General features: G+C 41.5%; 1 protein-coding gene across 11 annotated transcripts in view; it reads right to left on the bottom strand.

The window, feature by feature from the left end:
• kiaa1109 (KIAA1109 ortholog) overlaps nucleotides 1-13,096 on the bottom strand; it is a 70,448-nt gene that overhangs the window by 34,276 nt on the left and 23,076 nt on the right. For 7 of the 11 annotated variants that reach the window (XM_062996037.1, XM_062996043.1, XM_062996042.1 and 4 more), the window contains exons 30-48: nucleotides 12,391-12,564; nucleotides 12,172-12,292; nucleotides 10,829-10,966; nucleotides 10,628-10,749; nucleotides 9,420-9,604; nucleotides 9,066-9,287; nucleotides 8,753-8,961; nucleotides 8,048-8,199; nucleotides 7,803-7,953; nucleotides 7,546-7,698; nucleotides 5,985-6,225; nucleotides 5,724-5,869; nucleotides 5,410-5,635; nucleotides 4,715-4,879; nucleotides 4,437-4,615; nucleotides 3,795-3,970; nucleotides 2,028-2,752; nucleotides 341-586; nucleotides 159-252 (exon numbers count right to left, since the gene is read on the bottom strand). In XM_062996037.1, coding sequence (XP_062852107.1) covers nucleotides 159-252; nucleotides 341-586; nucleotides 2,028-2,752; nucleotides 3,795-3,970; nucleotides 4,437-4,615; nucleotides 4,715-4,879; nucleotides 5,410-5,635; nucleotides 5,724-5,869; nucleotides 5,985-6,225; nucleotides 7,546-7,698; nucleotides 7,803-7,953; nucleotides 8,048-8,199; nucleotides 8,753-8,961; nucleotides 9,066-9,287; nucleotides 9,420-9,604; nucleotides 10,628-10,749; nucleotides 10,829-10,966; nucleotides 12,172-12,292; nucleotides 12,391-12,564 — 3,825 coding nt within the window. The remainder of the gene's footprint in view (nucleotides 1-158; nucleotides 253-340; nucleotides 587-2,027; nucleotides 2,753-3,794; nucleotides 3,971-4,436; nucleotides 4,616-4,714; nucleotides 4,880-5,409; nucleotides 5,636-5,723; nucleotides 5,870-5,984; nucleotides 6,226-7,545; nucleotides 7,699-7,802; nucleotides 7,954-8,047; nucleotides 8,200-8,752; nucleotides 8,962-9,065; nucleotides 9,288-9,419; nucleotides 9,605-10,627; nucleotides 10,750-10,828; nucleotides 10,967-12,171; nucleotides 12,293-12,390; nucleotides 12,565-13,096) is intronic. The other 4 variants (XM_062996039.1, XM_062996047.1, XM_062996045.1 and 1 more) reach the window with 1 other exon arrangement.

Genomic DNA, 13,096 nt, shown 5'->3' with positions numbered 1-13,096 from the left:
ATTAATAGCTGCAGTGGTAGAAAAAGGGTGTAAGGAGTTAGAAGTGCATATAGAGATGAAGAAGGGTAAAAGAGAATAAATTATGCATGTAAACAATTCCACTGTTATATAATAATTGTAGGATTGGATGGAAAAGGTATCTGTAAAGGTATACTGACTGGATGTCTGGTGTAATGCCCTCCAACAGCACAATGTTCACACCACCAATATGGGCTGATGCACATGTCTCTGTCATCTTCTGATGAAGAATATCTACAACATAATGAGTCTATTATAACAGATGTACAGTCTATAAATAAATATTGCAAGTATTTACAGTCAATAAGAAGTATCACACTACCTTTCATTTTCTCTTTCAGCGTAAAGCTGCCGTGGATTTTCTTTAATTCAGCCTCCATAGTCAGGCCTCCAATATCTGCCTCCAGGTGTGTACGGTTTACCATACCTACACCAAACACTATCAGAGTCACATGTTGAGGCTCTGAACTCACCAAGCTCCGTCTACGACCCTGCCTATTCGGTGGCGACTCTGTCTCAGACTCAAACGTCAACCGACACGGAGGCTCCGCAGGGCTTCTTCCACCATCTGTAAAATGGATGTAAAGAAAATAAAGTCATGTTCTGTTTAGCAGTTACAACTGGCTATTTCACTAAATTGGTCTCCTGATTATTAGCATATACGTATATCACATTCTTTAGAAGTCTTGACTAGGCATTATTTTTTCATTAATTTCTGCTGTGTGTCCAAAGCCTGGGAACACTGAGTGCAAGAAAAAAAAAATACACCATGTATAGGCTAGCAAATCTATCACAGGACTACAGCTTATTCTTTTACTCACCCACTTATACCTATGGGCAATTTGAAACAACCAATTTACTCACCACAAACACTGACACAGTGCAGAACCCACACTTGTATCTTGTATATTTACAATACTCTAGGAATAGACTTAGTGGGTCATCAAAATGACCAATCACAAAAATAATGATCAGTTCCAAGTGTTCCAGCCAACCATGGATAACATGTGTATGACATCAGTTATATAAAATATACATAATGTACTTAGCCTGATATAGGCTATAATGTTGGCTGGCTGTAGTTTCAAACAGGACTGCCCTCAGAAGTAACAAGACATACATTAATTAATATTAAATTAATTAATTAATAAAAAGTAAGAATGAAACTTAAGGTGTTTAGCTGAATTTCTTAAACCCTAACCACGCAGCACCATACCCTGGTGAATACAAAATAAAGGAAGGAAAGACAGCAGACACACCTTGTTTACATTTTACATTTTCAGTATTTAGCAGACGCTTTTATCCAAAGCGACTTACAGTACTGGGACAGTATACTGTCTAAGCAATTGAGGGTTAAGGGCCTTGCTCAACCTGGCTTGAACCAGCGACCTTTGGATTACTACTCCAGTACCTTAACCACTAGCCTACAACTCCTTGTTGTTTAGAAATTAAACATTTAAATATTCGTTATGGATTTTCTTTCGTTATATCCCAATCTAGTCATTTACAATTCAGAATTGTGACTCCAATGTCGCTTACACAACCCCCAATCTGATCAAAGAGAGCCAGATCACCACATGCCCATCTAACACGTATCCAATCTGCCACCGCCTCTTATCACCCACCACTGATGAGTTCCCACACAGAACTTTATTGTGTATGGAGAGGCAATGTGACCCCCCCCACACTTTACTTGTGCAGGCCCCCAGACCAGTCTTGGAGATCGCATAGCAGGGACAGTAGGATGACCCTCCCTCCCTCCCTCAAACATGACCAACTGTGTTTGTTGGGATGCCCACCCAGGTTGATGGCTTTGCTGAGATTCAAACTTGCCACACTGGTGTGCTAGCATGTTAGACCACTGCACCACCTTATTTCACTCTATGTTTATTTCAGAAAAAAGGGTCTAAATCAAATGTCCACTGTATACTTAAATACTAAAAGTAATATCATAGAAAAAAATATATACACTTAAAAAATGAGAACATCCTAAAAACAGACATGCCCACCTGAGGGGACATTTTCCTGGCTCTTCTCTAGGATCCCTGTGGGGTCGGATATCAGCGAGTAGAAGTTGAGCAGTTTGTACATGTTCTGCCAACACTCTGCCGAAGGTTCGCTCTGCTCCGAGACTGTGATGGAATCTGAGTCGTCCATCTGGATAGTCATGTGATCAGCAGCATCACGTGAGCCCTTGCGTGACACTCTGGATGTGCGCCTTTCCGACTTGGCCAGCGAAGTCCTGACACGTGGCTCTCTGTTTCTGGTCAGCGTGTCTGTGCCAGGCCCTGCAGCTGCCCTTTTGCTCTTTTGTGTGCTGATGCGGGTGGCGCCATTCAGGCTCCCCCGGGAGCTGCGACTAAAGTCCGAGGAGCGTATGGTCCCGTGTGGTCGTGCCTTAAAGGCGGGCGTGGGGGAGGCTGAACCTGCAGTGTAGCGGCTCAGCTTGATGTCTGTCTGTGTGGCCTTGATGTCATCAATCATGGTGCTGAACTGATGGATAAGCCGCACTAGGGCCATGTCCACGTGCTGCCGGATAGCCTGACAGGCCAGGGTGAAGTGGCAGTGGACGCTGACCTGTGGGCGACGGCTCAGCTCGTGGAAGGAGAGTGCGCTAGCTGACGAGGCCCATGTCGACGACATACACTTCTCCAGCACCACTGCATTCACACTAAACGTCTCAATCATCAATGCTGGCTTAAACTCCAGTGGCGGCAGATTCACTGTGCCCTGTCTGTAACACACACACAAACAAATATGGTCTCCTTGTTTCACAGTTTACTATTTGCCATGTGGTATTTTTCTCACAATGTCATGTTGAACACAACAGTTCAAGGTTTTGTGAAACAGTGAGAATCAGTTTCTCTCTGTCATGTCTGTGCTTTATTTCCGACTACATCACACAAACAATTTGTCTTTCTGACAGCGTTATGAAAAGGTCAGCAGCAAACTGGGCCAAAGTTCAATCAAATTTAACTCTGAGTACAGTGGCAAGCTCAGGGCAGTGCAGCAATTAAGTAAGTGGCAGACACCTCCATGTTTTGTTGAGTTGGTATGCTTTAATTGTGCACATTCTTATAGACAATTACTATTTATTTACTAAACTGCAAAAACCAAACAAAATGTGGCATGTGCAAACTATATAGTTATTCTTTTTTTAGCTATTGTGCAATAAATGTGCAGAAAATGCCATACTTAAGTTTGTTTCCACCAGAGGATGTTTGTTTATTAGGATTTTAACGTCATATTTTACACTGTGGTTACATTCATGACAGGAACGGTAGTTACTCATTACACAAGATTCAACAGTCTTGGACAATTTAGTATCTCCAATTCACCTCACTCGCATGTCTTTGGACTGTGGGAGGAAACCAAAGCACCCGGAGGAAACCCACGCAGACACGAGGAGGACATGCAAACTCCACACAGAAAGGACCCACCTAGGAATCGAACCCAGGACCTTCTTGCCGTGAGGCGACAGTGCTACCCACTTAGCCACCGGGCCGCCCCAGAAAACAGGGTAGATAAAAAAATGCTGTCTTGCAACATATTGATGCAACTAGATAATTATATGAGCCAAGCTCATGTAAGTTAATGTTTAGTCATTTTCTTTTACCAATTCAGCAATGCAAACCTTTTAATAATTCCAGTTCAACCACAAATGATCAGAACTCTACAGACAAAGCATTGGCAATTGCATCCACTGATACTGTTTGAAAAGGCACCCAGTGGTAAAATGACTAAGTACTACAGACAAGCCAAAACTGCATGTCTACCTGCGAGCTTTTTTGCTCTTCCTGTATTTGCTGGTGTCCGAGTCCACAATGTCTGCCCTCAAGCACTCCAGTGTACCGCTAAATGACAGATGCTCCCCAAAATACATCTTATAGCTGAGTGGAGGAGAATCCTGAGATTGGATCCCAGTGTGACTGAGCAGAGGTTTAAACACCACCTACGGAACACAAGCAGAGAAGTTTAGTCATTATAGCACAAAAAGAGCTTGAGTGTTTTCTGAGGAATTGTAGTCTTTCTGTACACAGTCCAAAAAAACTCATACACACTACGTTACAAGCACTGGCAACTGCATTCCTTGATCTAATTTTAAGCTGAACAATTGCTCTGATCACTTCATATCCTGAATTAATTACAACATTTAAGTAAAATATTGGTGCGATTAGCTAAAGTCTTAAATCAGTTGTTCTTCTGAATTAAACATGTGTGTGGAAACAGTGTTATAAGGTTGTACCTTGATCAAATGATGAAGCTTAAACCTTTTCATTTCTACTCTGGAGAGTCAATGTACCTGTGGGGATTACTTGTACACTTGAGCCTAATTGCTACCTAACTGAGCAACATTTTAACGCAGTGTGCATGAGGTCTGAAAATTGAAAGGACGAAAGCTTCAGCATGCACTGTACCTGTGCATCAGCCAGCTGAACAGCAGCAGGGCAGAGGTTGATCTCGTCCTGCTCAAGCAGGTCATCTTGGCTGTTGCTTTGTTGGGAGTGGGTGTGCTGAGAGTGTGTGTCCATGGTGTTTTGATCACTTGACAAAACTGTGTTAAAGTCTGATGCTGAAGGGATGGTTGGAAGCATGCCTAGAAGCGACAACATATCACTTATAATTGTACATGCATGTGCACGCACAGAAATTCGCACTTCAAATTAAATTCCAACTGCAGCACATGAATACACACCCCCAGTCTGCAGGCTGTTGTGCTGAGAGCGGTTGAGGGGAGACTCCTGGACTTTGCCCCCTGTGCGATTTCCTACAGCGTTGGACATCCAGTTGTAGAAGCTGACTGAAGGCGGCTCAGACAAGAGAGGATGCTCGGTCAGCATGTCTGTTCCCAGGCTATTACCTAAGTAAGCCATAATAGAACATTAATATGTATTTAAACATACTAGACTGTGTCATAAAGGGCACATTTTTTGGTACTGCATTAAAATTACTGCATTTTTGAAAATGTAATTCTGAAATAAGGGACTGGGCTGTGTAAATATGTGAAGTGTATATATGTATATATTTTGAGTATATATGTATTTATTGTGAGTTCATATTGTCACTGATGTTTTTAAACTGTTGCACCTGAATTTCCATAGGAAACAAAGTGTTTGTGTGTGTCTGTCTATTCAGTCTGTCAGTCTACAGACTGCTCATTTGAGGCAAAGCACATGTTAGCCCTCACCCTTCCAAGTTGGTAGCTGTTGTGTAATAAGAAAAACTTAGTGAGAGTAAAGTGGGCAAAACAATGTTTTAAGAAACAGTTAAAGAAACAGTTAGATATAAACAGTTATATCTAAATATATACGTATATACTGTATATATAGAGACAAGATCTCTGTTTTAAAATGTTAGTATACATGCATATCTTTAAACACAGACACATACCTGTGCGAGTTAGAGAGCTGCTTTTGGCTGCCACTTGTTCACTATTGCGAGAAGGGGTAGCTTCCAGAAGATTATGTAAACTGGGGAAGCTTCCTGTCAGGTAGCTCAGCAACGACTCCTTTCGTGGGCTGTTGTTAGACTGTAGCCCTGTCCGACTCACATGAGCTGGCGAATCAGCTGCGGTGTCTCCACTTGTATAGCTCAGAGACTGGTACGGATGGGAACCCTGAAAGCAGCAGCAGATTTACAGTTACACAAATATCCAAAGAAAATGCAAAGAAAAAAAAAACAAACTAGCAGACAGGTGTACGTACCCTGATCCTGAGACCCGACTCGTTGTGTGTGTGTGACTTAGAGAGTTTCCTCATGATCTCAACACCACTCACAGGGGCAGAGTTTCCAGTGGGGGCCGGTCGGCTACACACACCCTCCAAAAGCATTGTGTGTTCACTGACTGTGCCTAAACTCACAAAACACAAGTGCAAAGACAAGATTGGATAAGTCAAGTACTATGTGCATTATAAGCTGTAAAGTGTTTGTAGTGTTCTTTTGTATAGGTATGTAGAGTATATTACCTGCATCATACTCAAACTCTGCTCCATCGGCACTGGTGTCGCTCTGAATGGCACCTCCACTGTCCACACCCTGAGCAGGGTCAGGATCGTTCTCAACTGGCTCTTTGGGTTTTGGCAGCTGATTAGGCTGTAGCAAACCTACTCCCTTAAATGCCTGAGTAACGACAATGAACATCATCCACTGGCGTGCAAGTGCGACCAGGCCTTTTTTCAGTGTGACCAGAGCAGGCAGGCCATCATTCTGATGACAAGATAGAGAAATAAAGATACATTCGTAAAATAAAATATAATTACATACTAGCACGGCAAAAACAACCACAAAAAAGCACAAAAAGCCTTATTTAGCCAACAAGTAATGTGTGTTCCAGTTTGGTTATTATCTGAAGAGCTAACAGATAAATCTGGGTTTGACAGAAGCAAAGAGAATGCTAGTGTTGGTTACCATAGTTTTTGGAAGGATATTGGCTTGGGGATGTTTTTCATGGTTTGGACTGGGCCTAAATTCATTAAAGAACATGATAACGCTAAAACAGTGGCATTCTCAAGAACTGTGAGCTTACAAACATTCGAAGTCTAAAAAAGGTGCTGTTAGCATGCTTGTGTTGCCATGCACAAAGTGAGGTCTGTTTACACTGTTTTGCACAGATTGCGGTAACAAAGCGATTAGGGTACTGGACTAGTAATCAAAAGGTTGCTGGTTCAAGCCCCATCATCACCAACCAAGGTGACACTGTTGAACCCTGAGCAAGGCACTTAACCCTCAAATTGTAATCAGTGATAACTGTAAGTCATTTTGGATAAAAGCTTCTGTTAAATGCCACAAATGTAAATGTAATGGGGCTGAGTTTAGAAGATACTCCGAGGGAGATACTTCTAAACTGAGAAGGCCCTTAACCCTTAACTGCTTGAACTGTACTCAGTGATATGTAAGGCTCTATCTAATTCACCTCCGTAAAAATCGTGCCACGGACTGTTTTCCTGTTTAATATGCAATTTGCTGTGAAATTCTAAATTTAAAGTTTGTGTTTAGTGATTTTACATTTTTCATTGAAGTGTCTCATGTTTACTGGTTAATTTGCACTATGAGGCGGTACAAGCAATCCTGTGGCAATTGAGTTAGCAATCAGTTGGCCAAAATGTCCAAGGTGCTGAGTTTGGAAAACTCCCAACCAACTTTTTGGACACAGTATTTTCTTGGACACAGTCTTCGTCTACGAACGTCGAACGTTCTAGGTTTACATTCAACTATTAAGGTAGGCTGTGCTGTGTTTTGTAGCTACCATTTACTCTATCATTCAATGTATGAGTGTTATTTAATGACTACCGTGAAATCTGGCGCTTTTCTGTAAAAATCTGTAAAATCTGTGAAATCTGTGATTTTTGAAAAACAAGGTCCATGGAAATAAACCACATTTTCCTGTGAATTTAGTAGGGCCCTTGTGATAAGTGTATGTCACTTTGAATAAAAGCATCTGCTAAATAAATAAATGCAAATTAAAAGTATTACAACTAAATCCACCACATATACACATGTTTATAATGTGCATGCATACACTCTTACCATAGTAGCCTCCTCTATAATGCTGTAGTCTGCTTGTTGAAGGTAGCGGTGTAAAATATTGCACAGTAAACAGGACGGATTTTCATGCAGATAGCGTGCTCGCTTTGTCACTCGGTTATATTTGCTCCGGAATGGAATATGAATGCTTTTTTTCTGTTGTAAAAAGCACACATTTAATCAGTGGTATCATATTAACATTTCATCAGCAACCTATAAATATATATGTATAAAATATGTTTGTTTTTGTTTTTTTTTACCTCCAGGGCCTCGGTCATGATGCAGCCCATAACAGCGCACACACGCAGCGTAGCCTCCATGTCCAGCTTCTGTAAAGTGGACTTCAGTTGGTCAATGGGTAACAGCCATGCACCAACGGCAGGGGTTGCTGTGCTTAATAAATTCAGCTGCCTGCAGAAACAAAGCCAGTAGTTGTGGATGAGTTGCATGTATTGAAAGTTTGTATGGAGTTAAATAAACTTCTTTACTACACGCATGTATATACCTGGACATGGCCTGCGTTTGAGAACGTATATTAGTTGGCGCAGCAAAACTGAACCAGATTTCTTTTATGGTAAGTTTCATGCTGCTGGAGTCGGGTGGAGGGGGCAGTAATGGAAGGTCCTTTTTGAGATCATCAGATTCCACTCCTTCATCCTGCAAACATAATCATTCAAACCATAATCAGCTATAAATGGTCAATCAGAAGAGACCAGTTAACAATAAATGGTTTTACATAATCAATAAGGTGGTTATTATTCAGGCAATCATGTAAACAACATACTATGATTGATCAACTTTATAGCTGTTTTGGGATTCCAATGATATCTGCAACTGCTTTTAACCCTCAAGTGCTTAGACAGTATGCTGTTACAGTACTGTAAGTTGCTTTGGATAAAAGTGTCTGCTCAATGCCGAAAATGTAAATGTATATGCAAAAAGTATCCCTTAAACCTGTATGTAAACGTTTGACTTCAACTGCATACTGTCAGTGTAAACTTTTTCGACAGGGCATGTGTGCAAAATTGCAATCAAATAAAGAAAAATAAACTAATTAGTGATGAATAAATTCCTCATAAGAACAGGTGCATAATCATAAAAGGTAATAATAATAGGTTTAGATGTAGATTAACTAAATCCCTGATTATTGTCTAACATTTCTGGTAACAGATCACTACATGTAAACACACTCTTAAAAGCATGTCAGTACCTGCTCATCAGAGTCAGAGTTGTTGGGCTCAGAAGCAGGACTGTGAGCATCATTTGGCAGGTTGTCATCGGATACATCAGTGCTATAACCGCTTCCTGTCTGAGAACCACTGGAACCGTTTGATTTTGAAACTCCTCCCTTAACAGCTGTGTCAGCTCCACCCATCACCCCGAATGCACTGTAGAGAACTGCCCCTGACTGGCGGCCTCCTGGACAAAAGTGAATGTAAATGCAGCATGTTAAGCATCTCGGACAGCTCAAGTGCAACTATTAAAACGAATGCAATCAGGTGAATGGGTTGCATGAACAGTACCTTTGACGGTAAGGTTCTCAATCCCACACTCAAACATGATCCAGCCCCATTTCTCAGAGCTTGCTCCAGATCTTGCAGGGTCAGAGGTGTGGTCCTGAATATGATCTGTAGAATGTGGTGGTTCTGTCTCGTCCACCAATGCGAAGTCATCAGTCTCCTCTAAACTGAACAGGACTTTGGATTTCTCAAATGGGATTGCAGTTATAGCGCAGACACCAAGATCTGTAACACAAACAAGTCACAAACACAAAACATCGGTCAAATCAAACAAATAATTCGACTAAGCATTTTTTCTAAACATATTAATTAATGGAGAGCAGATGTTATGTGCAGTCATTCGGTGGGTGTGTGTACCTGATGAATCAAGGCCACGAAGTTGGCTGTGTATGCGGTGGATGTTGAGCCGGGCTGCAATCTCTTTGCCCTTTTCCACCCCTGCATTTGAGCGTAGAGAGCCACTGGACTGAGGTGCCATCTTAGAGGCTGATGAGAACTTCTCCATCATTACAGAGGATTTCTCTGGGTCCTCTACGATTCCCCTGTATACAACAAACATTACAAAATACATTTGAAGTCCCAGGAAGTGTAGCTCTTAACCAGTGCTCTATTCAGGTCAGGATCACAGTGGGTCTGGTTCTACCAGGAAAGACTGGGTGCAAGGCAGAAATATCCTAGACAGAGCACCAATCCATTTCTGGAAGTCGAACACCCCCATCCCTCAGACATACCTAATCATGTATGTGTAGACGTTAACGACAGACAAGGAACCGCTAAAATTTGAACCAGGAATATTGACAGTTTATTTACATGCAGTTTTATATGAAATGTATTTTATGGGGAAAAACAAGAAAATAAAGAAGCAAATGAATAAAGTGAAACTTTGTTAACCTAAGGGCGTTATTAAATCACACTGAAGAGTACTCAAGCCTTGACAAGAGATTCCAGGATGAGAAAACTCTAAATCTAAAATGCAAGGCCGGTCTCCCATTTTCACAGCCCGTTAATTACCATCCTATATATTTTACTCCTCACAGTGCCATAGCTCTAATTTAAAGTGGAATATAAAGGTCCAGGGTTTGGTGAAACTGTTAGAATCTGTGCTTCGCTTCTGTCTACATCATATAAAAAATTTGTCTCAGTGGCTGCACTTTCAAAAGGCCAGAGGCAAACAGGTCCAAGTTCAAGCCGATTGAATTTTAAGCCCAGTGACAAAGCAGCACCACTTCACTGCACAGAAAACAATGGCACAGTCAGAGCAAGTGTTTGTGAATGCAGAAATGAACACATTCTTAAGAGTAGGGCAGTTTCTGTTAACTGGAGCTTTAACCAGGGTTCCTAAAATGCTGTATATGCTCTTTATTTTATTTCGGTGCTTCTAGTAACTTGGTAATAGGAGCACAAGGTCTTATCAAAAGCTGTTAGAAGTTAAGCTGTGTTTAGGTTTCCCACAGCTTTAAAATCTCCATTTACCTTTATTCCTGACATTCTTACAATACACATCCTCTACTCTACAAATACTTGTAGAGTGAAAAAAAAAACTAAAGAACTTAAGCAAATGTAACCTGTTCATTCGAAGTTGAGTTGCAATTCTATCAAAGCAAAGGGCCACAAGAGAGGTGTGTGTGATGTTCTTATTAGTGGAAGAGCCCTCTTCAACCGAAGCCTGCAGCACACACAGGTTCACCTGCAAGAGAGAACGCCAATATAATGTCTTTTCCTTACTTAATGCATCTTTTCATCACTCTCTCATGCATGCTACATACCTTTGGAATGGTAACATTGGCTTGCAAGCCCTTTATTTTGACATTGTCAGGTTTGACTGACAGGTCGGTCTGTCCGTGAGGTGTGTTCAGTGGCCCTTCAGTCTTAGAGATCTTATGTTCTGGCTTTCCAGCACTCTGCTAAACACACATGAACATGAAATAAAACCAATGTTCTGGCATCAAAGATACCCCTTTTCCACCAAAAAAAACGTGGTTCTTGAACCGGTTCTGTTCAGGTTTCTCTGAACTTTGGTGTTCTGTAGAGAACCGACGCGCATTTCCACCATTTTTTGAGAACCATGCAGCATCATCATCGGTGGGTGTTACTTACTAAGAGTTAAGAGCAGTAATATCATGGCGGAGTGTGTGGATTATGTGCGAGCATTTGTGCTGCTGTTACAGATGTTTGTTTTTATGTAAAAAGCAGCGATCTAACTATCGGTGATAAGAAGACGTGACTTGTTTGTCTCAGTTGTTGTTTCCTTTAGTTTATTGACGTGAGAGGAGTTTTGCGCTTTGGCGCAAATAGTCGATTTGCTCAGTGCTCGACTCGAGCGGTGAAACATCATTAAAGTTCCACAACATGAACATTAATCTGTGTGAAATAAACATCAAATCCACTCTTAAATACCACATGTATCTGTGTTTAACTGGATTTACTTCATGTGTGTTTATGCAGCTCGGGAAGTTGAAAAAGCTTCATGCTTTATTTTTCACGTTAAGCGGTGTTCGTTCTGTCCGGGTCACTTTTATCTTGTAATATCACACAATTCACCTTTTTAAAGGCGCTTTGAAAATATAAGCAGCAAACTGGTTCAAAATGTAATCAGGTGAACTTTAAAAGATAAAAATGCAGCATTAAGCTCCATATGAGACTCCAGCGGACGGCATTGTTGCTAACGTGCTATGCTGTACAACATGACACGCCCACTGACGGACGTCACGGTTCGGGCTGAAAAACCAAGTATTCTGTGGTGCCAGATTGGCCCGCTAGTTCACTGTCTGGAACCTCTTTTTTCCGGTGGAAACACGCGGAACTGGTTCAAAATCAAGTTCGGGAACGGGAACCGGAACGGGCTCCGTGCCGCGTCGGTGGAAAAGGGGTAAGGGATGATGGTGCAAAAAAATGACGAAATGATGCCAAGAGAATCTTACACCATGCTTTCCATGTTACTGAATTAACTATATGGCAAAATACTTTTGGCTATATAGTGTATGTGGAATAATATGTTGTTTTACCTTGGTTTTAGCTCATTTACAATGAAGTAGCTGTCGTGCAATATCACAAGCTGAAAAGTTTCACACTAATTTCATATATGATCAATAGGTCGAGGTTTACTTACAGACTCAGGTACGGTGGACTTGCTGATCTGATAAGCTTCATTCAGAACTTTAGCATGAAGATCATCCAGGATGGAAGCTGGGTGACGGATACTGGCAAAATGCACCATTGACTCAATGTACCTACAATAAAGAGGAGCATTTTATAAATGTATACATTAACCCACAATGACATCCATTAAAATCACAGATCTGGCTAAGCTTTACTAATGGACACCTACCTGTCCAGAGCTTCAGCCACTAGAGGAGTAAGAACCACGTTAATCGCTCCTTTAACCTCCACAATAGCAGTGGTCCTGGTCTGTGTCAGTGGCTGATCCATTGACCAGTCCTCTGTATTTGTGTCCTCGTCTGTGTTTTCCATTGCCCGCTTGTCAAGTGGTGTGTAAGGGGTGCTACATGCAAGCATACAAAAAATGCACAGTATTAAGGAGTACTATGGGCATCACAGGAAGTACTGTGGGTATCATTCTGTGTCAGAGCCTCAGTAATGCCATTGTTGTTCAACATAAAAAGCTGTTTAAATCCTTAAAGTTTGCCTAGCTGTACTTTAGAAAACATCAGCTCAGTAGAAAACAATATGGTATACCAATTAATGGTTGTTTGTTTGTTTATTGGGATTTTAATGTCATGTTTTACACTCCTTCATTACATTCATGATAGAAACAGTAGTTACTCATTACACAAGATTCAAGTTTTAACGTCAAACACAGTCATGGGCAATTTTGTATCTCCAAGTTTACCTCACTTGCATGTTTTTGTGGGAGAAAACCAGAATTCCCGGAGAAAACCCACACAGACATGGGGAGAACATGCAAACTCCACACAGAAAGGACCTGGACCGCCCCACCTGGGGATCGAACCCAGGACCTTCTTGCTGTGAGGCGACAGTGCTACCCACTGAGCCACCGTGCCACCCGTATACTA

This window comes from Trichomycterus rosablanca, chromosome 5, assembly GCF_030014385.1.
Source record: "Trichomycterus rosablanca isolate fTriRos1 chromosome 5, fTriRos1.hap1, whole genome shotgun sequence".
Taxonomy (NCBI): Eukaryota; Metazoa; Chordata; class Actinopteri; order Siluriformes; family Trichomycteridae; genus Trichomycterus; species Trichomycterus rosablanca.
This window is presented reverse-complemented; position numbering and strand designations above follow the sequence as displayed.